The 26,666-nt window shown below is 46.8% G+C and overlaps 2 protein-coding genes across 6 annotated transcripts in view; one reads left to right on the top strand and one right to left on the bottom strand.

The window, feature by feature from the left end:
* Positions 1-3,255: 3,255 nt before the first annotated feature.
* On the bottom strand, positions 3,256-18,671 carry Tyw3 (tRNA-yW synthesizing protein 3 homolog). Its single transcript, XM_041656820.1, has 6 exons — positions 18,350-18,671; positions 15,941-16,021; positions 13,689-13,787; positions 10,548-10,619; positions 8,835-8,968; positions 3,256-3,696 (listed from the first exon to the last, which is right to left on the bottom strand). The coding sequence occupies exons 1-6, from the start codon at positions 18,548-18,550 to the stop codon at positions 3,483-3,485; spliced, it is 801 nt and encodes a 266-aa protein (XP_041512754.1). The 5' UTR covers positions 18,551-18,671; the 3' UTR covers positions 3,256-3,482.
* The window catches only part of Cryz (crystallin zeta), a 20,588-nt gene continuing 12,412 nt past the window's right edge, over positions 18,491-26,666 (top strand). The window contains exons 1-3 of one of the 5 annotated variants that reach the window (XM_041656798.1): positions 18,491-18,729; positions 20,794-20,983; positions 24,156-24,279. In XM_041656798.1, coding sequence (XP_041512732.1) covers positions 24,169-24,279 — 111 coding nt within the window. In that variant the 5' untranslated portion in view covers positions 18,491-18,729; positions 20,794-20,983; positions 24,156-24,168. Of the gene's footprint in view, positions 18,764-20,793; positions 20,984-24,155; positions 24,280-26,666 lie in introns of all 5 variants that reach the window. The other 4 variants (XM_041656790.1, XM_041656805.1, XM_041656782.1 and 1 more) reach the window with 4 other exon arrangements.

Raw genomic sequence — 26,666 nt, 5'->3', positions numbered from 1 at the left:
TGAGATTTCATAGGTACGGCTCCCCTGTCACAGATAGAAGACACTGTCTCATAGCAGCTAACCTCATCCCTGGGCTTTTATAATCTAGAAGACACCATCTCCCACTAGTCACCCTGGTCCACTGGCTCTTACAATCTTCCTACCCTCTCTTCTGTGATATTCACATTTCTTATGAGTTACAAGAGGAAAAAGTATAGATAGGATTGAGAAACTGAACCAACACCGCATTAGCCACGTTGTTTAAAGAAAGGAAATACAGTTAGCTATCACATTGGTAGGCTATGTTGAGGAAGCACAGTTGGCCATCATAATGGTAGGCTGTGTTTAGGAAGCACAGTTGGCCATCACATTGGTAGGCTCTATTTCTGTGAATTTGCCAACCTAAGTCAAAAATACGTTGAAAAAGTTGCATCTATTCTGACTGCAGAGACCTTTCCTTGTTATTATTTTCTAAACATTCTCAGGGCATAAAGTATTATAAGACATCACAGTATGTTTTAACACTTATGGGAAGATATGCATGGGACATATGAAAATACATTGCTGTTTTATATAGAAGCCAGAGCACCCACTAATTTGGGTATCCAAAGGCATTCCTGATCATATTCCCCACAGATATTGAGAGATGACTGCATATATTGACATATGTAATAGTTAAAAAAGGTTGGGCTTTATTTCTATGGTCAGAACTGGGAAACAACCCAGATTTCTCTCAGCTGAAGAATGGATCAAGAGATTGTGGTACATTTACACAATGGAGTACTACTCAGCTGTTAAAAATAATGACATCTGGAAACTTGTGGGCAAATGGATGGAAGTAGGAAAAAATCATCCTGAGTGAGGTAACCCAGACCCAAAAGGACAGACATGGCACGTACTCACTCAGAAGTGGATATTATCTGTAAAGGATAACCATGCTACAATTCACAGACCCAGAGAGGCTAGGTAACAAGGAGTTCCAAGCACCTCCCTGAGGGAGGAAGGACCGTTTGGCTCCTAGTTTACAGTGACATAGCATTCTGTGATGAGGTCTGGCAGAGTTCATGACGGCAGGCTGTGCAGCTGCAGCTGCTCTCATCCCAGGACCCAGTGCAGAGGGCTAGGGCAGGAACCAGGCCTGACTGTAATCTATACTCCCCCCTCCTTTTCAGTGGTCATCTCTTCCAGCACGGCTCCAGTACCTAAAGATGTATGTCCTCCTCAGTGCCTGGGTGGCCAAGGACCAAGGGTTCAAACACATGAGCCTATGCAGGAGATTGCAAGTTCATTGATGACAAATGAGACCTAAACTATGCATCTTAAAGTGACCTTGTCAAATGAGCTCATGACTTTAATGTTATTTATTATATTATATTATTCAGCTTCTCCGATCTTACAAATAGTAAACTAAATGATACATAACATTTATCAAAACAAAGTATTTGCTGAAAACCAACCATTATCAAGGGCAGGGGACACAAAACGACAGAAATGGTGCTTCCTCCCTCTACCAATCCACACTAGCAGGGCAGTGTTGGGCTATGTTTGTAACTCATAATCACTGACATACTGATTGATTTGTGTAGTTGAGAGTCTAAGCAAAATGTGCCTTCATAAAGACGGGGGGGGGCGATGTGGGGAACAGGAAGGAGGAGGAGGTGATGCAGGACAGGAAAGAGGAGGTGGAGGTGATGTTGGGGACTGGAAGAAGATGGCAGGTGATGTGGAGAACAGGAAGTACAGAATGCATTCTGAAGTGGCTTTGGCAGGCTTCTCTAAAGCCCGGCCCAGGGTCCTGGCTAGCTACAGGGGCTCTTGATTTGGTGTTCTTAATCCTTGAGACAGACTTTCTGTACTGTGCTTGTTGGAGCCCAGTATGTAAACCAGGCTAACTTTGAACTTGAAGTGATCCTCCTGCTGTGGCTGATGCTGGTGTGTTTCAGCTGTGCTCAGTCACACTCAGCTGTCTTTGGTGATGCGGCTAAGGAGGCCAGGAGGGGAGGGGAGTATGTCCTTTTCTGACTGAAGAGTGCCAGCTATTCATGGAGGGGGCTCTGTCCTGTCCTACCAGATACATAGTAGCTGCTCAATAAATACTTAAGGGGAAAATGAGTTAATAATGAAACATTGTAATTGCTTCATACATCTATAAATGCAAAGTCAAACACTTAGTCATTGAGAGGTTTTACTTTTCTTTTGCAAGGCTTGTAAGTAGCATAGAGGAAACAGTTTTTTGTGGGGTAAAAGAGAAAGTCGTTTCTTGTGATGTATAGACTGTGAAAAGTTTATGATAACAAAATCAACAGGCATTCTGGAAATGTGTTTGCAGAGAGGGAAAGCACTCCTGGTGTGTTCTCTGACAGACGTTCTATACATTGTCTAGAGTCTTTGTCAATTTGGTGAGATTCAGAATCACCCAGGAGACAAACCTCTGGTGTCCTTGAGGTTTTGGAGAGGTTTAAATGGGGAGGGAAGATCCACCCTGATGTGGTGGCTCCATCCCATGGGCTGATGTCTAAGACTGCATAACGAGGATGGAATCAAGCATCTGTGTCCCTCTCTCCCCGAGCTTCCCGACTACTGGTGCAGACGCAGCGTGGTGCCTCAAGCTCATGCTGCTAAACCTGCAGATGCCCCCTGCTCCCACGATGCTCCCACTGTGGTGCCATTGATGTCATCTTTCTGACTGGTGCATCTGAAACTGGGTATGACGTCATCTGCACTTCCAGTGAGCACAGATGGCAATGCTGCAGTGGACTGCTACAGGCCAATGGTCTCACACTTTCAATCCGGCCCAGACAGCACTGAAGTGCGAACGGAGCAGGAGCTACAGTTTCCATTGCGCAGAACTGCAAACCTAGAAAACGGATTAGAACCTCTGACGTCAGAACTCAAGCTGGCAGAGCACACGTGTTCTTTTTTCAGGGGATGTCTGCATCTTGGTGATCATTCCCAGGCAAGCTTAGGGAAGCTACATCCAAGTGTTGCCCGGGCTGCCAGGAGCAAGCTCTGGTGATGAGGGGCTCAGCTATTTCCCTGAACAAAATGCCAAGAACATTGGTCACTTTTATTCACAAAACCGAGTGGGGAGGAAACACTTGTCCATGGTAAGAGATGCAAACTCGGACCTTCCCCTTAAAAAAAAAAAGCGGCGGGTTGGGGTGAGGTTGTTCCTATGGCTCCCACTCAAAAGTTCATGATGCTGAGGCTGCCTCAGAAGAAAACTGATCTTTTCCTACTTCACACAAACAGAAACTGGAACCAAAAAGACAGGCATCAAAAGTTGTAAGTTTATTTACAGAGTGACTGCTAATATGCTTAAGAAACGTGTTCAGAGAGCAAAGACACACAAAGCTACTTTGAAAAGCCATTTACACTTGGGAGTTTCTCTGAAACAGAGAGGAATGAACTCTTGTACCCGAAGGGCTGACGCACTCAGCAAACACAGCACTCTTGTAAAGAGCATTTTTATAATGTGTGTCGGACACGGCCAGAGCCAGGTCTTAGTCCTCCTCCTCCGAGAACACAGCACTGATTCCCAGGCTGTCGCCACCTTCCAGCTCCTTTTCTTTGTCTTCAGGGACAGATGGGTCATGTGCTTTTTCTCGGTTCCTTTTATTCTTACGAGTACAAAGTGGGTTATTTTTCTCTTTGATCTCAGAATGTGAGTTGGAAATGGTTTTTCTTTCCATAGCATGTTGTAGACAGTTATAAAACCTGTAAGGAATTAAATATATGGTTACATATACTGACCAGCATTCTAAAAGTGAGTGACTGAAACACACCTAGACTTGATGTAGTTTTTAAGCTTGACAATGTCATGGTTTAGCCTGATAGATTATAAAGTCAATCAACTACAACTTGGCCTTCATCACTGTGAACTCTATTCTCACTCTTATGAATGCTACTCACAGACACCCGTTTCTAGCCCAGGGCTTGTTCCCATCTCTGCATCAGCATGCCTCCCTCCTCACGGTCAGCTCCTTCCATGCAGGGATCTCCTCCTAAACCCCACCCAGGGCTGGGCCAGAGCTTCCCTTCACCACACTTCTGGCTGCACACCACTTTCTCTAGGGAATAAGAGCACCTCATTTTGGAAACCCAGTGACTCCAAGGCCCATCTTGGGCGTTCACCATTCCTTGGGAACAATTACAGTTACTGGTCAGAATGCCCAGCTGTACTGTTACAAAACCTTGGGCTCCTCTCTCAACCGCACGGCTTAGCAGGCCTGCACACTGCAGTGCTTTCTGAAAGAACACATAAGTATATATTCATCCTCATCCAGTTCACGGCCGTCATGACAATATCAGCACACTGCTGATTCCTAGAGTCCTACTGTGGTCAGCACTGGGAGGGGTTAGTGGAGCTGAGGGCTGTAGCGGACAGAAGGGCAGCCAGAGAAACATTTCGCCAACCCTTTACTCACTCAGTCACTAACGGTGTTGAAATCACCTGCTAGTTAAAGTAAATACCCATAAAAACCTAAACAAGAACTCAAACAAACAAATAGGGAAGCATCACCAGACTGAATTTGGCAATGATGGCTTTCTTGGGTTTAATACCGAAAACAGACAACAACAGAAAACCAGACTTCTAAGAAGCTAAAACTCTCTGTGTAAAGACACTACTGCCAGGGCGGTGGCATTCCCTGCAGGGAAAGCTGTAAACTGCCCATCAACAGATGGACAGGGCATTGTGGCTTCTCTTAATGTTTTATTATTCGGGAATAAACCTGATGGATTCCTGGAGCGAGGGAGCAAAGATCACGTCACCCTCTTCTCCACCACCATTTTTGTTCCCCCTACTCTCTGCATCCATCAGCCAGAAAACTCTACAGTCCACACCACGTGTGGACTCAGGGTGAAAACACAAACAAATCTCCCACAACAGGGAAACAAAATCAGATCCATAAACACAATGGGGTGTGGCCTATCTGGAAAAGTGACTGAGGACCCACAGTACCACAGCGCCCTGAAGGTTAGTAGTCAGGGCTGTAGCCGTGGCGGTCCTCTTGCAAAGCATGCATAAGGCCTAGGTCGATACCAGGTACTGCGACAAACAAAACCACTACCGCACCAAGACAGGAGCTACACACAGGACAGACTGCGTGATCAAGCGGCTGGAGTAGCCATGGTCACACACACACGGGCAACGGAGTGCTGGGAGCAGCTGTAGGATGGAGAGAGGCCGGAGCTCAGTGTCTGCTCAGGACGATGAAAGCTCTGGAGATGGATGGGTGATGGCTACTAATGCGTACGTACACAATGCCATTGGTCAGAACGGCTACTAATGCGTACGTACACAATGCCATTGGTCAGAAGGGCTCCTAATGCGTACGTACACAATGCCATTGGTCGGAACAGCTCCTAATGTGTACGTACACAATGCCATTGGTCGGAACAGCTCCTAATGCGGACGTACATAATGCCATTGGTCAGAACGGCTACTAATGCGGACGTACACAATGCCATTGGTCAGAACGGCTACTAATGCGGACGTACACAATGCCATTGGTTAAAACGGTAAATTTCTGTCACTCATATTTTACCACAGTAAAAAGGTTAAAAAAAAACCCAACTAGTGCAAACAGATTACTTTGCCTTTCTGATTTCTTTACTCTTAACAATATTATATGCCAATATATTCAGCCCTTTATTCTGTTTTATTTAATATTTTATTACACAGTTGATGAAAAGAAGAACATGGTTAATTTCTTTCTACTCGGTGCCACATGGCTTCACCGGATCCAGGTCCTGACCTGGTACTAACAAAGAACCCCTCCAAAGGCAGATCTACAAACCTCCGGTTTCCCACCTGGATATCGTTATGTATGAAACATCTTTTGGTGTTTGTCAGTCCCTGTCTCCTCCAGCCTCCAAACTGGCTCTTTTATGAAGCAGCCATGGTCCCAGGACTGCCCTGCCTGGCTCCAGATGCCCGCTGCAGGCTTTACGCTGCTCTGCTGGCTGAGCCCCTTCCCACAGAGAGGCAGGCATGGGGACTGTTTTTCACAAACATGAACGTGACCTTTTCTCTATTAAAAGTATGTAGGGTTTGAGGAGATGGCTTAGTGGGTAACAGTGCTTGCTGCGTAGGTGTCCGGGTCTGAGTTTGGACCCCAGCACCACAGCAGAGGCTCGTGAGCATCCGAGCCTGAGGAGCAGCTATGTGAGGAGCTGAGCCTGAGGGCAGCTAAGGTCTTTCTGCCCCATCCTACTGCCAGGTTTAGTCAGGGACTCTGTCTCAAGGCAGAGTCAGAGCAGGACACAAGACTTCCAGATCTGAACATATGTGCAGATAACACACATACACACATATATCATACATAGGCACACCTGCATAGATACCACCCTCCACATACACAGGCACACCTGCATACATGTGCAGATACTACACACACATCACAATACATAGGTATACTTGTACACACAGTGCACACACCACACACGACACCACTCTCATACATGTGCACACATGTGACCAGATACATACATCATACCTACATATACGTATGCACGCATCTAACAACACATACAACATTTTGTAAGTACTTTAACTTTTAACTCTTATATTTGTCACACTTCTAAACCAGCTGTTGCTGATGTTTGCTGGCTTGAGAGCTCCAGTTCTATCTGAACCACGAGAAACATGTCCCCCCCCCACGTCCTCCCCTTCTCCCGCCCCCCTCCCCCCTCCCCCCCCCCCCCCCCGCCCCGGGCTCACCCGCTGTTGCTGACGCCCTTTTCTCCTCCAAGACCAGGAGTTCTGTGCCTGCATCTGGCTGATGTGCAGACGGCTCCCAGAGGAGCACCTTAATTTGCTCACATGCTCTGAAGCCACACGTAATCTTGTAATCAGGATCTTAAGACACTTTTTACCCTTCTTTAATTTTTTCCTGATTTTATATGATGAGCCTGGCTCTCTTGATAGTGGCATGCAGACTATCATCTCAAAAATACATTTCTGAGTCAAAGGATTTAACTCATAATTTGATTTTATGGTTGGTGAGCATGGCTCAATTAACTTCACCAGGTGTATAGTTAGTTGATCTTGGGCTATATTTATAATCTTGTTGAAATTCAGGGCAGAATATAGAGAAACTGAGCCGTTGCTTCCTGCATCTCCACAAACGGCCCCTGTGGAGCACATCTGTAGACTTTTGACTCTGGTGGCAGTACGTGTCTGTATGCAGTTCCTGTCTGCAGTCTGGTGGGCGGCCAGGCGCGTGTCAGCTGATCCTATTTTGGGTAGGAGTCCATGCTTTGTGGCCGGTTTATGAGAAATTTTTTAAAACCAGGATCTATCTGCTGTAATCCTGAGATAGCCACTGTGGGTGAGGAACAGGCTTCTCACCCCTGCATTGCTCTGAGATAGCCACTGTGGGTGAGGAACGGGCTTCTCACCCCTGCATTGCTCTGAGATAGTCACTGTGGGTGAGGAACAGGCTTCTCACCCCTGCATCTAATCTGATACAGGCCACACAGCTCCCCGGGGGAAGCTTCTAAGGAGTCTGCGCTTCTGGGTGGGATGATTGTATTAGGGCTCTCCTGTTCTGAGAGCCCACAGCAGGCACCGAGGCCTACCACAAAGAACGTGATGTTTAGTGATAGCAGTAACTGTTCTCTGGGCTAGCATTTCCCCAGGTTAGTGATAACACAATCAGAAAAAAAGACAGTGACTTGGTGGAGCTAGGCTAAGGAACTTGGTGGGACAGGGTTGAACCAGGCTGCTGTGGGGACAAGTTCCCACTGCTATCACGGCACCTTTGGTCTTAGCCGCAGCTGCAAATCTCTAGGTAGTTGAGGGGTTCTGGCAGGGAAGTCAGCGCATGGGTTTCCTCTCTAGTATGGACAAGACTCTAACAGTAGTACAGAGACCAAAGACAGACATCCTGTGTATACCCTGCTCTGAGTGCTGGGGGGCTGCTGCACAGGCTGTGAATAAAGAAAGGCAATGAAGACGGCAGGGAAATGACTGGAGAGGTATTTAGGGAGTGATGAGACATCGGACTGTCAAGAGGATGGGAAAGAGAAAGGGAAATCACAAATGATGCCAATATGCCCATTGCTCTGTAACCGGGAACTCTGCAGCTTGGGCTGGTGAGCTCAGGGGGTAAGAGCACCTGTCAGGCGAGCCTGAGGGCCTGAGCTTAGTCTCTGAAACCCACGCAACCCAGAGTTGTCCCCGACCTCCACAAGTGTGCTTGGGCTGCGCATGCAACTCACATGACGAGTGCATGCATGCGCACACACAAAACAGCCCCCCCCCCCCCCCCGCAAAACACACCAAAACCCAAACCGACAGATAAATAGCTTGCCCAGAGGATTCTGTGGCACTGCTCAGGCACGTGGAAGGCAGTGTTTATACAAAGCCCTGTACAAGGGAGCGTGTGCTAGTCCACTTGCCAGGTGGCAGAGCTGAAGAACGAGAACAGAGCTGTGAGCTGAAATCTAGTCTTCTTTCCAATGGGCTATGATGTGATTCCAGATCTGCTCCATGGCAACAGACGGCTGTTGAACTAGCCCAGGGTCTAAGGCACCATCAGACTGAAAATGGGAGTTTAGCAACATCCAGGGCAGTGTGCTCAACCTCCCTTCAATCTCTGTTCCCACAGCTGCTGGGCTCTCTCTCTAGTGCATTCTCCTGGCGGTCACATGTCTGGCTGTCTCTGTGAAGCTTCCCTCTGTAATCTCCGAGTGCCCGTCAGTGTGCCCTAGTCCCCCATGACCTCAATCATCTTTCTTTTCTCCACAGGAGGTCTACAATCACACAAGCAGTTTAGACTAGAACCTTAAAGGAGTATGTGTCTCTATAGGAATATATGAATTACGTGGAAATAAATAATTGACTGTACCTTTCAATCCTTCTCTTGTTTTCCTCCATTTTCTGATTTGCTATAGTTAGTAGGAACTCAATATATTCCTCTGTAACCATCAATTTTCCCTTATGACTTAATGGAACTTCTAATCCATGTGTGCTCCGGACAGCCTAGAAGAGAAAGCAGTTTAGGTATGAAGAACAGAGCTCAGTGAGAGACGTTCTGACAGAGCTCAGCCGGAACAGTTCCCTTCCTTAGAGCACGTAGGCCCTTGATGTCTGTAATTTAGTTAAACTCAAGCAAAGCAAAGGAGATAAAACAGAGTTCTCGTCATGTACAGCTTCTTCTCCAGAAGGACATCTACACATTCTTCTCAGAGAAGTGGATAATATCAAAGAATCCAGTAACTTTGAGTAGTTTCAATCCCACTAGAGCTAAGAAAACTTTAGTACGTGATTTTAGAAAAGGAAACAAAGGAAACATCTGTAGAGAACTCAAGGAAAAACCAGTCTCTTCCAGCATGTGCTGGAGCGGCGGATGGATGACAAGGAGAAGCCACGCTTCCTCCACCATGCAGCGCATGGGGTTGCCTGCTCAGCGCGTAGGGCCGGCAATCTCAGCAGCTCTGTCGGGGAAAGAGTCAGGATATCCCCCAAGGAAGCGCGAGAGACCCTGGTGTTTTAAAGGAGAGATTCTGACAATTATGGGTTAGAATCTGGAGAAGAACTCTTTGGAGCCAGCCCGTCAGGAGACCGTCTTAGAAGTGAGGAGACGGATGCTGAGCTCTGACTCAGACAGGGTATACAGCCTAGCTGGAAAGGCACAGAGGCAGATATGATCACACCAGTGACTAACTGGACCTAGGGGACAAAGGAGAGAAAGGTGAAGAGATGGTTGTGCTTTCTCTTGGGGACCAGATATGCTGTGGAGCGAAGGCTTTGACTTACTGTCTAGATGCTTCCTAAGTTCTTTGTAAGCCACCTCTATTTGGGAAATAGGCTATTTGTTAAAAACAGAGAGAGTGGAGAGAGCTAGAACGGCAGGAATTTGACATGTCCACACACAGTGTGTGCTGTGCAGACAGTGAGCACAACAGGATCTGGGCAAAATCACTATGGGTTGGCTTGGCCAGGAAGGACAAGGAGAATGCAGGATTTAAGAACCTTGGGGACCATCTAGATTGAGGGCTGGCGAACCTTTGCTATGAAGGGGCAGATAACAAATGTCCTTGATTTTTCAGGCCGTGCAGTATCTGTGACTACTCAGTTCTGATGGAATGGTACAAAAGAAGTGGTACCCAAGCATGAATCAGAAGGTAGAGTGGACTTGGTTTCCCAGGGGCTGGACGTGGTCCAAAGAGAGCAGTCTGTTGACCTCCAAGCAGACAGCAGACCCCAGGCATCAGAGAGCTCACGCAGGTTATAAAGCATGGCTGTAATCAGGTCATTAACATGGAGGACTCGATACCTATGAGGCTCTCAACACAGAGCAAGCATACTCATTCCCTTATCCCCCGATGACTCAGGAGGAGGCTGGGAGAGCAAGAAACCAGGTTCAAGGTAAGCAGAGAAGGGGGATAGAAAACAGGCCTCAAATGTAGGCCCAAACTCTGCATTTCTACGTAGGGCAGAGCCTGCCACTTGAGTAAGGCATTCTGAGCAGGGAGGGAAAGAGCAGGAGCGGTAACAGGTGGCTCCGGTGATCCGGATTCCGTCAGAGCCCCAGAACTGTTCTTGCTGATGACCTTACCAGCATGGTCTTTCCTCGCTTTCCCACTGTGATGCCAGAGTTCCTGAAGCCAGAGTCGATGGCCACCGAATGCTGCAAGAAAACACAATACCCTAAGTTATGCCAGCTAGCCAGACCCTCACTTATGTCCCATAAGGGGCAGAAACATGTAACTGCAAGACCACTAATGTGCTTGGCTGTGTGCACTGTGTAAAAGCCCCATCACAGTGCCTGCTACATGTACCTCAAGAGCAGCTCTGGAAATGTCACTAGAGAGGGTGAAACAGGCATCTGGCCAATGACCACGAACTAAAGCACATGTCTAAACCGTATTAGACAAATGCAAACTTCAAATGAAGGTGTTTTCTCTAATAAAGAGCAAAGCTCCCTCAGATCCGTTCCAGTCCTAAAGGAAACCATGAGATGCCACAGGACAAGCACTTCTGGGCCTGAACATGCTGAACTTGTGATGTCCAGCGGCCTGGCTGGCCTATCTAGGGCACAGGTCTTCCTTCAACTCAGCAGCTCTTATCTCGGTATGCTTTTGTCCCTCAAGGGCATCCTGCAACGGCATTTACAGGGCCATGGTGGTGGTGGGGGAGGCACCAATATACAAGGAGTAGTACATTCTGTAGTGTAACGCGCAGACTACACAAAACTACACAAAGCATGGTCTGCTTCAGATGTCAGAAGTGCAAGCATGAAGAATTTGTTCTGGGCGGCTCTCCTTTTGAGACATCCGTTCCCTGGGTAAGGTACCATATGCACTGTGCTGAGCTCAGTTCCCCGTGTAAGGCACTGTGTACGCATTGTGTTTATGAGTCCCAATTCCAGTTCAAATCACTCTTCCACAGTGGACTGAATGTTTCTCTCAATCTTTGACAGAGGGTACTGTGGTGGATTGGAAGAAAATGGTTCTTGTAGGGAGAGGCACCAATGTGGAGGCCGGAAAATGCAGGTCCATTTCCATCAGGTCCATTTCTGATGGTTAGAGAGTCTGGAGATTAATAGGCATATTGCACACCCTAACTCAGGTGATCACTTGGTTCTTTTGAACTTAAGTCAGCTCCATGCCATGCTGAGAGGTGGTCAGGATATGCAAAAATATTTCTGCTCCTTCTTTAGTAACTATGGTCATCTGGGGAAGGGAGGTCTTCAGAATAGTAACCTAGAGCACCTTTGCTACCTAGACCACAGAATGAGTTATTTGATGTCTATAGTGGTAAGACCACTGCCTGTGTGAGTTATCTTTTTAAACATGGGTGGTGAATTCCAGGGTTTCAGTCACTGGAATGCACTCCTGATATTTTCTATGTTTTCTGTCCCTTTATTTTTATGCACCTTCATATTCTTTACTTATATTCATTCAATTCCAATGCCCCTACCCTGGTAAGAAATAATTTTGTTGAGGCCGGTCCCTGACATACCAATAGGAGCTAATAGGAGGTGTGGCTTTGTTAGAGTAGGTGTGCCACTGTGAGGGTGGGCTTTGAGGTCTCCTATGCTCAAGCTACTACACCCAGTGACACAGTTCACTTCCTGTTGCCTGCAGATCAAAATGTAGAACTCTCAGCTCCTTCTCCAGCACCATGTCCCACCATGATAATGGACTAAAGCTCTAAAACTGAAAGCCACTCCAAAGAAATGTTTTCCTTTATATGAGTTGCTGCAGCCCAGGTGTCTCTCACAGCGATAGAAACCCTAACTAAGATAGGCACCATCATTCATACAGTGTCTCAGGCGCCAAAGAGCACTTGCTTTAGCTTTTGACCCCTCTACCTCACAAGAAATTCCTGTTGCTTCTACCTTCAGCTCACACCTTGGTTCACCCAGCTCTCCATCTCTGTCCATGGACTTTCTGTAGGTGTTTGCTTTCATCCATGACCTTTAACCCTCTTACAAACAGGCCACAATGGAGTCCAAATGCTATCCCATAATATATAACATTCTATATGATTGAGTCCCTGCCTTCCTCTCCAGTCTCTTCTGGCTTCCTTTATGCTCTCTGAACACTCAAAAGCCTTTCTTGATAGTGGCCTCTATTTCTGTCATTCCCTCTGTCTGGACTACTCTGCCTGTGCTAGATTCTTCTCATATGACACGTTCCCATTCAGTGGGCAGCCTTCTCCAGCAGCCCTCTCTGCCCTAATCAGCACCCATCCCAATGAGACACTGTTTGTCTTCTTACTGATCATCTGCCTCCTCTGGAACAAATACAGACTCCTCTGGGGAGACAGCACAGGCCTTTTCTACTTCCCCCTAGCATCCGACAGACTGGGCCATACTGAGCGTGCTCTCGGGCGGGGAACATCTGTGGCTCTACTGTGTCAGCTCTGCATGGCAGTCTCCCACCCCAGCTCTGATCCCGGAGAGTTCATCCAACAGGTAACACCAGGATTAGCTCTCAGGGCTGGACCTGGCATGGAAACTGGAGAGGTCAAGCTTAAGCATCACTGATGGTATACTCTGGAACAAGAGGAGATTAGGATACATTCAAATCTATAGGAAAAACTCAGGCTGCCGAGTGCTGCTTCTTAACTGACGTTTAAAGGGCATCTCTAGGGGCTTCACTTCTCTGGGCACAGCTTTAAATGGTGCACGCTGGCATCTCTCCAGTGTGTTTCTTCCATCCCTTACACAAACGCCAATCTCATCTTGGTGTTAGAGTTGAAGTGGCCTTCAAGGCATCCACGGTGTGCTAACCCAGACACACCATTTTTAGAAAGACTTTTACGCTGGCTACTACTCAGCTGCTCTGTGAAGCACAGGAACGAAGTGCTCTTATGAAGTTACACTTGTCATGAAACAGCTCTGTGTGAAAATCAAGGTGTAAAAACAAACAGGGAGTCGCCAAACATGCAGTCCTGCAGCTTCCTCCTAAAACTTGGAAGAAAACCAAAGACGCAGGCCTGTGAAATTCACCTGGAGGATGGTGAGGATGGTGGCGGCCATGTGTGGGTATGTATTTTATTTTTCCAGAGATGACCAGGAGTCCCTGCTCTTAACACTCGATAAAAATAGCTAGACTGACCAACCAGATGAAAACAATTAAATCAAAACATTAGCTAAATAAACCACCAATGAATTTCAAAGTGTGGCTTAAAGCCTAAAGCTGATTTTGCCCACAGATGTTGAGATTCAGGAGCTGGCACAAAGTCTTACCAGGGTCTGTGCGTCCTGCAGAGTCCGGCACTGGACATGGAGGATAAACGGTTCAAACTTCAGAACGGCACTGCTGGTCGCACCCTGCAGAGCTGCCATCTGTAGGGACCGAAGGGCAACATCAGGCATGGCTGCCCCGCCCCGCCAGCCCTTCCCTCCCACCTTCCTTCGCTCTCCGAGAAAGTCTCGCTCGCTAGGCACATGCTGTCTGGAATTCCCTTCCTCTGCTTTCTTGGCATTCTTTCATTAAGAACATTACTACAGCTTGTTTTTATTTTTTTACGTTTATTATTTATTGGGTAGGGCGTCTGCATTATGACACCTATGCAGGTCAAACGACAGCTTCCCTTGGTTCTCTTCCTTTACCACGTGGGTCCCGGGGATCAACTCGGCCATCAGGATGTGCTGGCAGCAGGTGCTTATATCCCTTGAGCCACCTCATTCGCTTATTTTCTTAAAGGACTTGATTTCTACCTTTCCCACAAATCTGAGTCTTCTGTGCCCTTTCCAGCTGCTCCAACTGGCAAAAGTAAACCATTGTTTAATTTAGTTTCTTAAGGATGTAGTACCTGGGGCCTGGACTTGGAAAGCTGGTGACATGTTTTGATGTTAAACTGAGACAGGGGCACATGCACTGTGAAGGACGCAGGCAAAGCCCACTGCCTCCCTAGTGCGTCCCAGAAGCACGTTCTGCTGGGTACGAGATGGGCTCCTAAGCATGGAAACCGTGAGACACACAAAGAACCCAGAGCAGCCAGCGCTTCTCTGTTCCCTCTGTACTGGTACAAGCCCATCTCCTGCAGATGCCACAGGGTAAAAGAAAGGTCTTTTTATTGAAGCACACAGTGGATGTGCGTACAATGGTCCTTAGCTGGAGCACAGCTCTACCAGCCAGGGTCCGCACAGTTTTACCGGCCGAGGCTCCACAAGGACATGGGCTACACCATCTTTCCCATGCCAGGCTCTGGCTCTTACCCCTCATTCCTGCACTAAGAACTATTATACCGTGGCCATCTAGCATGTGCTGCTTGTTCTTAGCAACCTGAGTCACACACCAGCTTCTTTCCTGAGTGGCATGTGCCATGTACAGCTGAAACAGTGGCATAAGGCAAACACGTAATACTATATCTGAGCTAAAATCTATACGAGTTATTATTTCTGCCTGCCTGGTATTTGGGGGCAGCACCCTCTCAACTTCACGCCACTGATTCTAGTGAGCCGTCAGTTATGACCCTGATCTCACTCTCCCTATCAACCAGCAGCCTCAACTGTCTGTGTCCAAACAGAGTCTATTATCAACCACTAGCAAAAGCCATTCATTTAGCATGAAGCATCAAATCCATCCAGGACAACTCGGAGTCCGTCTTTGGGACTGGTCCGTGGATGCTGGAAAACGGGCATCTTTCTCTGCTGGGATTGCTGGCAGTTTCCCTGGCTGCCGCAAAGATTCTCTGCAGCAGAAAAGCAAGTGCAGGCATCAGGAACACACGGCCAGCTCCCAGAGACACAGACGGAGCCCCATGCAACATGAGAACACCTGAATCCCAGCCTCCACCTCTGTTCTTTCATCTTTTCTGCACAGGATGGAACTGGATTTCTAAAGGACCAGGAGGGAAAGGAACCTGCCTGATACAACCTTCCATATGCTCACCTCACACTTAAGACTCAGAGACACACAACTGAGCACAGCCATGAAGGCTGTGAAACAGATCCACAATGTGTAATGATTTCAACCACTGAAGCCAGCATGCAGGGAGGGAAAATCCCCTTCTCCTTCTTTAATTTGTTCCAGGTTGCAAAGTTATTAAATAACCGAAATGGAAGACTTCAATTCAACATGCCAAATGCCCACAGATTCTCTGCTGCAGAGAGGACGTTCTGCTTAGCTGCAGACTCTGCCGAGCTGCAGGCACTGAGCTGCAGAGAGGATGCTCTGCCGAGCTGCAGGCACTGAGCTGCAGAGAGGACGCTCTGCCGAGCTGCAGGCACTGAGCTGCAGAGAGGACACTCTGCCGAGCTGCAGGCACTGAGCTGCAGAGAGGACGCTCTGCTGAGCTGCAGGCACTGAGCTGCAGGCACACTGACACTCTCAGCATAGCGTTCTACAGCCCGACAGGACCAATGGAGCCAGAGTTCTCCAGGCTTCAGCATCTTCAGCCATTATAATTACACATGTGCATCTTCTATTCTCTGTACACAGTTAAAGGAACTGTGGAATTTTAAAGTTTATTTTTTAAATATTAAAAACTTACCACATCCTCTTTCACACAAGGTTTGTGTGTGACCAGCAGCCAACAACAGTGCTTTTTCTGAACCCCAGATCCATTTGGGCTCTAAAACAAGCAAATTAATTATAGCATTTAACAAAACAAGAACAATGCATTGCATGTATGATGAGCATTCTTAATACGCATAAAGATTACTAAAAATAGTTCAATATATTTTGGGGCAAAGAGAACGAAGAAGGAAAATCAACTCAAATAACTTAGGGTTTGAATGGTAACAGTACTCGTGTGTTCAGAAACACGGCTGTGTGTTTGCATCTGTGTTTGTGCTAGGATGCTAGCGATGGAGCCCGAGGCCTCATGAATGCCGGGGCGGGGGGTGCCATTTGGTCATGTTTTCGTTGGAAGAGAAGGATGCTGAGCGGTTAGATGCTAGCAGCATCTGATCACAAAGGATGACAAAGGGAGGGGACCCCTGTAGAACAGTATGGCTAACACCAAGACCCAGCGTTTGCTGATACCTGGAATGGGCTCACTTTTGAACACGTTCCTCATTACTTTGGGCATAACTTTGTGATTTCTATATTAGACTGTATTGGCAAAGAAGCTAGGACCAAAGTGTCAACTATTTGAAAAGGCTACTATTACAACATTGACTTAAATGTTGTTTATTTGCAAATCCTAGTAGGAATATACAAATCCTCCTCCAAGATACTTGAAAGTGAAAGGAGACAATCTTGCATATGGAGATGGTTGTGTCTCTAAAATAACCATCTATACAAGGGCACTGGAGGACACTCTGCCATCTGGTCTCAGAAGCACGTCTCCTCAATAACTATTTCCATAGGAAGACTTTAGTAAGATGTGCTTGGTCTTGTGCTGTCTGCTACAAACCTCAGAGCCAAACGAGTGGTCTACATTTAACCAATTTACAGGATCTAACACCATGACTTGGGAACATCTCCAGTTCCTCTATGCTCCTCTTATCCTGGTTTTTCACTTTTCTTCTTTTCTAATAAGAATAAAACCAAAAACCAATGAAATATAAGATACATACGCTAAAAAGGAGTCCAAAAAGAGACCTAAGACAGTTCAGAGTGAACAGTAACTACTAAGTGGGTACTATCTTCTGTCTGTCTGTCTGCACCTCTTTGGGTGTTTGTAGAAGAGTGGAGTCTGGGGACTCATGTCTCAGATATTTGGGTTGAGGGCAAGTTTTACAGAAGAACAGCTACTCCAGAAGCTGAGGCAGGAGGATCACAGGTTCAAGACCAGCCTGGCAGCTTCTAAATACCCTGCTTTAAAAGGTAAAAGGCAAGGAGGAGCTGGGGACACAGCTCAGTTGCAGAGCACCTGCCTAGCACCTGTGAGGCCCCAGGTCTAGTTCTCGGTACTGCCACTCCTAAACGAAGAACACAAGCCAGACAAAAGCAAGTAACAAAAGCCAAGAAGAAAGGAGTTTGAATTTGGCACTCGGCTAAAATGGGGATAGGGCTGCAGGATGTAGTACAATATAAATTTGGATTTTCCGAAGTGAGAAATGTGCCCCAAAGCTTCAGCACAGATGCTTAGCCAAGAAAATCCCACCTTAAACGGTGAATATGAAAGAGGACAAGCGTGTTCATGTGTGACAAGGTTTGGAGGTGAGAAAAGTGTTTCAGAGACTCATTGGGGACGATCTGAAAAAAAAAAAAACAGATGGGGCAGTGGTAGAAGGGGTGGGGGCAGTCAGCGTTGGGTGCCCATGCACAAAACGTGATGGAAGAAATATAAACGTTAACAGGCCTTGCTAACCCGGGAGTTCGGTAAAGGATTAATTACACTGGATCTAAAAACTGTACCCATGCATGTGTGCTCTTCGATGCTCTGGATACAGTAACAATAACAAAATGAATACGAGGCAACTTTTAACAAATGACGGGTCAGGCACCGCGACAAATGCTGAAAATAAACGACTCAATTTCCTCCACACGACATTCTATGCAACAGAAGTTGTCTATGTATCCTCAGTTCTTGGGACAGCAGGAGATGGGAGCATGCACCTTTCCAAAGTCAATACGGATAACTGGTCAGCGTTCTCAGCCTGAGGCTTTTGCATCTTGTACCATGTACTGCTGCATTTAGAGCTAAAAAACTGGGCAGAGCTGCAGTAGTGGAGTGGGCCACTGGGTGGCAGTGACCCTGAACCTCAGCGATGCTCATCTAGAAAGAGCAGGGACTTGAGGAGAGCGGCACAGATGAGGATTGGGGTGCATCCATCCCTCTAGCATCCCACAAATCCAATTCTCCTGGCGGTTGCCGCTGAAGCTACTTTCACCATCCTGGGGGCGCGGGTGCTTGTGAGAGCAGCGACACCAACTGCAGAAGCGCCAGGTAGGCAGCCAGCACCGTTGGGAAGCACGGGGACCCGAGGCAGGGCGAGCCAGGGAGCCTCACCCCGTCCAGGAGGAGGATCCGGCCTGCACAGGAGCTGGTGGTGAAGAACTCTTCCCGTGAGTTCAGGAGCTCCACCACCGCCACCGCGTCCTCGTCCACGCTGCCTTTCCGGCTGAGGTCCGCCTTGCTCAGGCTCTGCGCTTTCCAGCGGCTGAACTCTGCACCGCGGTCCATGCGCAGGAGCGACCCGGGCTCATCCATCACGTGTCTCCGTGGGCGCGGCCCTACTGCCACCACGGTGGCCGCGGAGGACCAAACTCCTGCGTTTGCACGGTCAGCGGATGTCGACCTCCGCCCCCTAGAGGAGGCGTAGCGACGAGGAGGAACCCTGCAAAAGTTGGAAAGGCTGGTTGGTCTATCTTGCCGAGGAACTTCTGAAGGTTAGGAGGTTTTGATTCTTACTCTAAGAGAAGGGTAAGTGGTTTTTAAACGTCGATCTCTCCAAATGAGCTGCGCTTGGTTTTGACTACTTGTCTTTCCTTCCCTCTGTCCCGGGGTACCTAGGCTACAACCTGGCGGTTGACCAGGACTGCAAGCTCCTAGGCCTGTCTGCTGGGAGGCTTTTAAAGAGCAAGCAAACAAGCAAACAAACAAATAAAAACAACTCACAACCTCCACCACCACCAACAATAACAAAAACAAGTCCTAGGCTCGAACTACCCTTGAGATGTGCACAGCAGGTGGCCGGGTGGTTTGGTCTGGGTGTTTTCTGCAGCCACCAAGGCTCACGTGCCCCGACTTTCCAGCTACAGGCAGAGAAAGGACTTTCTGTACTCTGGCCTCCAGTCTGCACGCAGCTGGCGTTGGTATCTTCCTTTAAACTCTGTGGCACCAACCTACCATAGTCTTCAAAAGAAGAGAGACAGAGCGACAGAAAGGGACAGAGAGGAAAAAAAAAAGTAATACTTTCTTAACTACATCTTGTACGTTTACAGCTTCTACAGGGCTGACATAAACAGAAAGCACATGTTAATGATTGATTGAAAGGCACAAGGGTAAGGTTGGACTGTTTGCCCGCAGCCCGTGAGCCCCCAAAGCCACCATGACTCCCGCAGCCCGTGAGCCCCCAAAGCCACCATGACTCCCTCCCTGCTGGCTCCGGCTCTTAGGAAAGGCAGCGGTCACAGTATTTCTCCCCACGGTCTCACAGTGGAGCCAGGCGATCTCTGTGAGCACATGGCCGCAAGAATGGTACCAGCTGCTTTAATTGTGATCATTTATCTGCATTTCCAAGTTAATAATAAGTCCACGCAATACGACGAGCCATTCTAGAACAGTGGCAGTACATCTTAAAACTATTGGGTTTCTTTCTTGGCCTTCATTTTAAAATACCTCCAGAAATTCTTATTTTATTCTGTTCTTCTTTTTAAAATCTATTTTATGTATATAGGCGTTTTGCATGCATGTCTGCACCATATGTATGCCCAGGGTTCTCAGAGGACAGAAGAGGGTGTGGGCTCTCACACTGGAGTGAGAGTTGGTTTTGAATCTGATCCACCATGTTGGTGCTGGAAATCCAAATGAAGTCCTCAGTAAGGGGACAAGTGCTCTTTGCTGCTAAACCTACCCTCCACCCCCTCTGCTCTTGGTAAGGTGGCTTTATGCTGAGTTTGAGAATTGACCCATCGGTTCTCTGTTAAGATAGATGTCTAACCTTTTTCCTATCCCTTCAATTTTCATTTAAACCTATGGATGAATTCAAGCATACCCTAGAGGAGGAACTTTTAACTATGTATGTTCTAGAAACAAAAGTAAAATAAAAATAAACCAAAGTACTGTATTTATAACATAGGTATTTGATAAATAGAAAAGTCATTTAACCACAGCATAGTTAAAAAAGCAAAACAAAACACAAAAACAAACAAAAAAGCAAACAAACAAAACACAAAGCAGCCAGGCAGGGTGGTCCATGCTAGAAAGACTGCGGCAGGAATATCACCGAGACTCCCGTCCAACCTGGTCTACAAACTGAGTTCTAGGTCAGCCTAGGCTACAGTGTGAGATGCTCCCAAAGTGGCAGAAAGCTCTGCGTTATCCTTTGTGAGACCATGGGTGATGCTCAAGCTTCCTGTGCTCCAGGCATCCCGCATGGGGTTCTCTCTGCTGTTGCAGGTGATCCCCATAGGTAGCTTATGCAGAGAGTGCGCTACCATCGGGTAGATTAGCTTTCCCGATAGACCCATATCCTGTGTGTTTCTTAATTTATAGGCATTTGAAGAATGCCCACGTGGATGGCTTCGTTAGAAACATGTGCTTCAGTGAAGCGTTTACCTAATTATTCTTTGTCAATAGAAAATTGGGAGTCAGATATTGGAGTAAGAACTTGAAATGATGGGAAAAGAACAGAGAAGCCATCCCAGACCTCCTCTCCGTTCCTCAGCTCAAAAGACTAAGCTCCTTTCTCAGCCCCGCCTCACTGCTTTCTGTCTCCTATCTGTCCTCAGTCTTCCAAGACTTCTATGGTTAATTTTGGTCTGCTAGTGGCTAGCTCCACCCTCTGCCTCAAAGCAAACTTGATTGTCAGAGTTGTGACCACACAACACTCCAGCCTGCAGCTTGGTGACCCCAGTTTCTCATCCGTCCCAGGATTCATTTCAGAGACATTAAAGACAATCTAGGCCAATATTTCCAGAGGTAAGTTTGGAAGATCATACGTTAGAAAAACAGTGTCTGTCAACATTGAAGGCTCAGGACTTGGGCTTTAGCTCCCTGTGACCTGTGTGACCGTACCTGGGCCCTGAACCTCTTCTGGTGTCTTCTCATTTTTAAAATAGAGGCTTTGCTTTTAGTCCTGCATAAGGTAACAGTTTTAGTAACTTTCCATTCTTGCCTATTGTGAAGATGATTAAATGTGTGGAGATAAAGAAAAACCGCATACGTTTTAGGAAAAGCTGAATATTAGGGCTTAAAGAATTTCATAATTGCTTTTGGTATATCGTGCTGTTTCTTTCTTTGTGATTCCCTTTGATACAGCACCAGGGTTACGAAGTGGATGATGATAGTGTGGTTGAGTTCAAAGGCAGAGAGTTTGGTCTGGAGCCCGATCAGTCGAATGCAAAGGCTCAGCGGGGAATAAGATCAAGGGAGCTGCCCTTTGCAGCATTATCCAAAGTGGTAGGGGAGGTGAGGAGGGCCATTCTCTTGGGCCTGGGACTGCCTTCCTGCCCCTCTCCTGACCTCCTTCCTCCCCCCTCAAAATGTAAGAAAATAAATGCGTTAGCAACACAAGACAGGCCCTGGCTTAGAACAATTTTGATTTTATTATTACCATAGTCTTTTCAGGCTGGTAAGGGTGTCTGTTGGTCAGATGTGCTGGAAATGATAGAAACCGGAAAGTGAAAAAGCAGAGTGAGGTGGCAACATCCCTGAATCACAGCATTCAAGATGCGGAGGCTGTACAATGGGGAGCTGGGGGCCAGCGTGGGCTGCGTAGGATTTTCAAGACCAACCTGGTCCACATAGCTAGACACTATCTCAAAAAAGCTGAAATTGGTTGTAGAGCCCAGTTGTAGATGCTTAGCAGGCATAGGGCCCAGGTTCTAGCCACAGCCTGGCAATGAAAGAAAAGAAAAAAAAGAAAGAAATGAGTTGCGTGTGAGTGTGAGCGTGTGTGTGTGTGTGTGGTGTGTACAGTTCATGGCATTTTCTGGGTTTGGCACAGTAACTCTGTGATGTATGTGTGTGTATGTGTTGTGTATGGTTCACGGCATCTTCTGGGTTTGGCACAGCACCTCTACTGGAAAGTGTCATCCTCTGAGCGAAGCAGCTGTGACCTGAAGCAGGAAGCTTTGACTCCTTGTTTACGAGAGATCTCTCAAGATCATGACGGGTGACTGTTGACATTCCCTCATAGAAAGGTGGGGTTGTAGGACCCTTATCTGATATTCCAGCCTCTCCCCTTCTGTACCTCAGGGCCAACTATATGCAGTTCTGCCCTAACTGTGCTCGGTCTTATTGGCCCAGAAGGCCTAGAGTGTTTGGCAGATGGAAGCTTAACTGGAGAGGGTTTCTTTCTGTCTGTCCGTCCGTGCTGGGTGAGACTTTCCAGTGGTGTGGTTGGTGTGCGTCAGTCATGTGAGCTCTTGTATGAAACCCCTCGCGCACACGCTAAGAAACCCCTCACCCACGCTCTAAGAAACCTCTCACCCATGCTCTAAGAAACCCTTCGTCCACGCTCTAAGAAACCCCTCGCCCACGCTCTAAGAAACCCCTCGCCCACGCTCTAAGAAACCCCTCGCCCACACTCTAAGAAACCCCTCGCCCACGCTCTAAGAAACCCCTCGCCCACGCTCTAAGAAACCCCCCACCCACGTCTGTAAATCAGCCTTGCAAATGCACGGGAGCCCTCCATCAGACGTGGCTTATGCTGAGGTCCCATAACGAGGTGGGGTACTTGTTTACATCTCTCCAGGTAGAGTTTGGCCACACTCACATTTAATATTGAAAACGTGTCTGTTGAGTGAACAACCAGCTGTGTATACGTGGTATTAGTGTTTTGCTTGACTTCTTTTCTGGACTGGATAGAAAACTCGGCATTTGTTTTTCTCAGGTTCCGAGGTTTGCTTCTCCGATATTCCTGGTGTTTGGGGGATGTGATTGTTCTTCCAGCTGGCAAAACCTCCCAGGTCATAGCAGAATCTATTTGATTGGATTTATTTAAATTATGAAAAGGTGCAGTTAAAATTATGGGGCTATAACTAAACCCGTTCATTACTTCTCTACCCCTTTGGTGTTCCCAGTTACATAATTTTATTCGTTAACTAGCCTTGCTTTTCTTAGAGTTTATTTTTAACTGGGCTTTTTCTTCCTTTTAATAATAACAGGAGGGCAGAAAGGTTACCCGGACCTTTGTAATGTGTAAACAGCCGCACTGTTTTCTAGGTTTAAATTTTCTTTCTGTTTTTGCTACAGTGAAGGGCAGAGGGCTGTGAGAGATGATTCTGTGGGGAAAGGCACTTGCCACCAACGCTAACCACCTCATTTTGATCCCCGGGACCCACAGGGTGGAAGGAAAGAACTGGCTCTTGGCTGTTCTTCATACATGACTCTGCCCTGCATGTGCCCACATCTTCTTTTACATACGCACACACTCATGTAAACAAGTGTAATAGAAAGCTACAGGAAGTCTAATGTTTCCATAACCTGATGAATTTCAAAAGCAGGGTGCTAAAAGGGAAAAGGAAATATCAAAATTCAGTATAATTCAATATAAATAAAGTTAGTAAATATAAACTAATTGCACACATTACTCTTGAATGCACATAAGCACACCGGGCAGTTACTAGTATTGGATTTATGGTGCTAACCGATTCTTCAAAGTGTGGCTCAAGCCGGCTGGAGGATGAGTGCAATAGGCTTCAGTTATGGCTATAATACTTTAGATTATTGAAAGGCTAACTTGTTAAAGCTAGGCATAAATGTTTACTCCTTTTTTTCCTCTGGACTTTCAGCATTTCATAATCTGACTGAAAATCCCTAAATCTAATGTTTGTAAGATTTTTTAAGACACCACAACCCAATCTAAACAAACAAACAAAAGCCATCAGATATGATATCCTGCTATGTTTTCCAGACGTTTTTGTTTGTGTGTTGTTGAAGGCACTAAACCCCCACGGGAAGCGGTATGGGGATTTTGCTTTGTAGCTGAAGGATTTTCAGGATGAAAGGTCCTTGAACGTGAGATGAGATCAGTGGGAAGCTTCTGGTGTAAACTGCTGTTTGAAACTTTGTTTAATCTGTCTGCTCTGGGGGAGAAAAAACAGTGGCAGCCTGGGTACAATGTGATAATATATTAATGTTGTCTTAGTCTCTAGGTCACCATGGCAACTGGACAGAAGTTGATGAGGGCTGTTCGAGTGTTTGAGTTTGGTGGACCTGAAGTGCTGAAACTCCAGTCCAACGTGGCAGTTCCTGTCCCCAAAGACCATCAGGTGAGGATAACCATCCCGTGCAGGTGATGCACAGTGATCTACAAAGGTGCTGGACTAGGATGCTGTTTAACTGTCTCTGTGAATCCTGACGAAGTAACACACATGATAATTACTGAAGTAGACATTGAAAAGGAATGACCCTGGCTACCACTGATATGGGATTCCCCTCTGTGTGCTGTGAATACCATTGGTGAATGAAGAAACTGCATTGGCTTTTGATAGGGCAGAACTTAGGTAGGTGGGGAAAAACTAAACTGAATGCTGGGAGAAAGAAGGGTGGAGTCAGAGAGACGCCGCTGGAACTTTACCTTATAAGCCAAAGCCTCATGGCTATACACAGAATAATAGAAATGGGTTAAATTAAGATGTAAGAGCTAGCCAAGAAGGAGTTAGAGCTAATGGGCCAAGCAGTGATTTAATTAAGCAGTTTCTGTGGGGTTATTTAGGTTCTGGGCAGCTGGGACGAACAAGCGGCCTCATACGATGCTACCATGTTTCTAAGGCTGGGCATCACCTTTGTGGTCTAATCATGGGGTTTCAGTGCCGTCATGCAAATTCTGAATACGTTTGTTATCATGAACCTCCCTGATTTTTCTTTTTCACATGGTGGAAAAGTAATTTCCCCTCTGCATTATTAAGAGAATTCAGTTACTCAGTTATAGGATTTTATTGTCTCTAGTGATCTGTTTTTTAGCAATATTTTTTGATTCAAATTGTACATATATATGCATGTATATATATGTATATCAAGGTGCATTCCATACCACTAGTCTAATATCCTTAGAAAACCTTAGAAGAAAAAAAAATTTTTCAGAGCTTATCCATAGCTCATCTTTCCAGGTTCATTCCTTATCACCCTCTCAGCAGACTGTAGCAGCCTTAAGTTTATCCAGTTTCTTCACGAGACTCTTTCCATCATTGTACACATTCCTTGGGCCTGAAAATAGCCCCTCCCTATTCCTACAGAATTTCTACCTATTTGTTAAGTCCTTCTGTCAGACCTCCCTTTACTCTTACAGCAGAGATAGATACTGTGTTCTGAAGGAGACCATGCTTTTCTGCACCCAGGGACTCCAGCACACTAGGTAAGCATTCTGCTGGCAGTCTACATTGCCAGCCCCCAAACTCAGCTTCTTTCTAGCCTCAGAACCTCAGTGGTCCACCAATAGAAGATTGCGCCCCGATTCCTGCAGAGCTGGTGGGGAGCCGTCCTCCACCAGTGACTTGGGAACCCAGGCCTCTTTCATTGTGGGCTTTGTAGGCTTTAGCAGGGAGCTTGCGTGGAAATAGAAGGCTTTGGGGGAGGTTTTGCTGGACCAAGCCTGCAAGTGACTGAAGTACTTTGGCTCACTTTTCTGTGCTTCCACCTTGGTCCCTTGGCTCCTCATGTGTGAAGGAGGACGGGTGTCTTAGTTACTATTCTATTGCATGACGAGACACCATGACCAAGGCAACTGATAGGAAAATGAACTTACTGGATCTTACAGTTCCAGAAGGGGAATCCATGGGGTTTCTGTTGCTGTGACGAACCTTCCTGACCAAAAGTTACTTGGGAAGAAAAGGGTTTATTTCACTCACACTTGCATAGACTGATTCATCCCTGAAAGCAGAGAGGGTAAGAACTGCAACAGAGAAGGAATCTGAAGGCAGGAGCTGCTGCAGAGGCCATGGAGGGTGCTGCTTACTGGACTGCTCCTCATGGTTTGCTCAGCCTGCTTTCTTATAGACCCCACGACCACCAGCCCTGGGATGGTATCAAGCACTGGGCTGGGCCCTCATACACCAGTCACTAATTAAGAAAATACCCTACAGACCTGCCTACAGCCCAGTCTTGTTGGGGCAGTTCCTTAATTGGGTTCCCCTCCTCTCAGATGACTAGAACTTGTGTTGGGTTGGGATAGAACCAGCCAGCATAGTTTACAATTTGATAAACAACATCCCCACAACCTTTCCTTTCTCATTCATCCCCAAGATCACCAGCTAATATCACAATATAAAATATTTTACAAACTTAAGAACCCCACAGTCTTTACAAATTCAAACACTAAAATATCAGTCTCTTTAAAAATGCAAAGTCTGTGTAAAACTTCAAAACCTCTTTTAAAGTTCAAAGTCTCTGAGCTATGGGCTCTTGTGAAATCATGGTAAGGCTTACTCTAAGAAGTGTAGTAACCTGAATGAACCAAAACCAAGCTGCAGCAGTGCCTTCCACATTCCCCCCAAACCCAGCAGGGTCAGGCCGTCACCTACCCCCAAGTGCCCACTTGTCTCAGGGTTGCTATTGCTGGGACAAAATATCGTAATCAAATGCAGCTTGGGGAGGAGGAGAGGCTATTGCACTCCCTGTACCATATCACAGCTCATACAAGCAGTGAAGGCAGAAATGC

Source organism: Microtus oregoni, unplaced genomic scaffold, assembly GCF_018167655.1.
Source record: "Microtus oregoni isolate MIOR12 unplaced genomic scaffold, Mior012 000000F_ref0000247, whole genome shotgun sequence".
In the NCBI taxonomy this organism is placed as follows: Eukaryota; Metazoa; Chordata; class Mammalia; order Rodentia; family Cricetidae; genus Microtus; species Microtus oregoni.
This window is presented reverse-complemented; position numbering and strand designations above follow the sequence as displayed.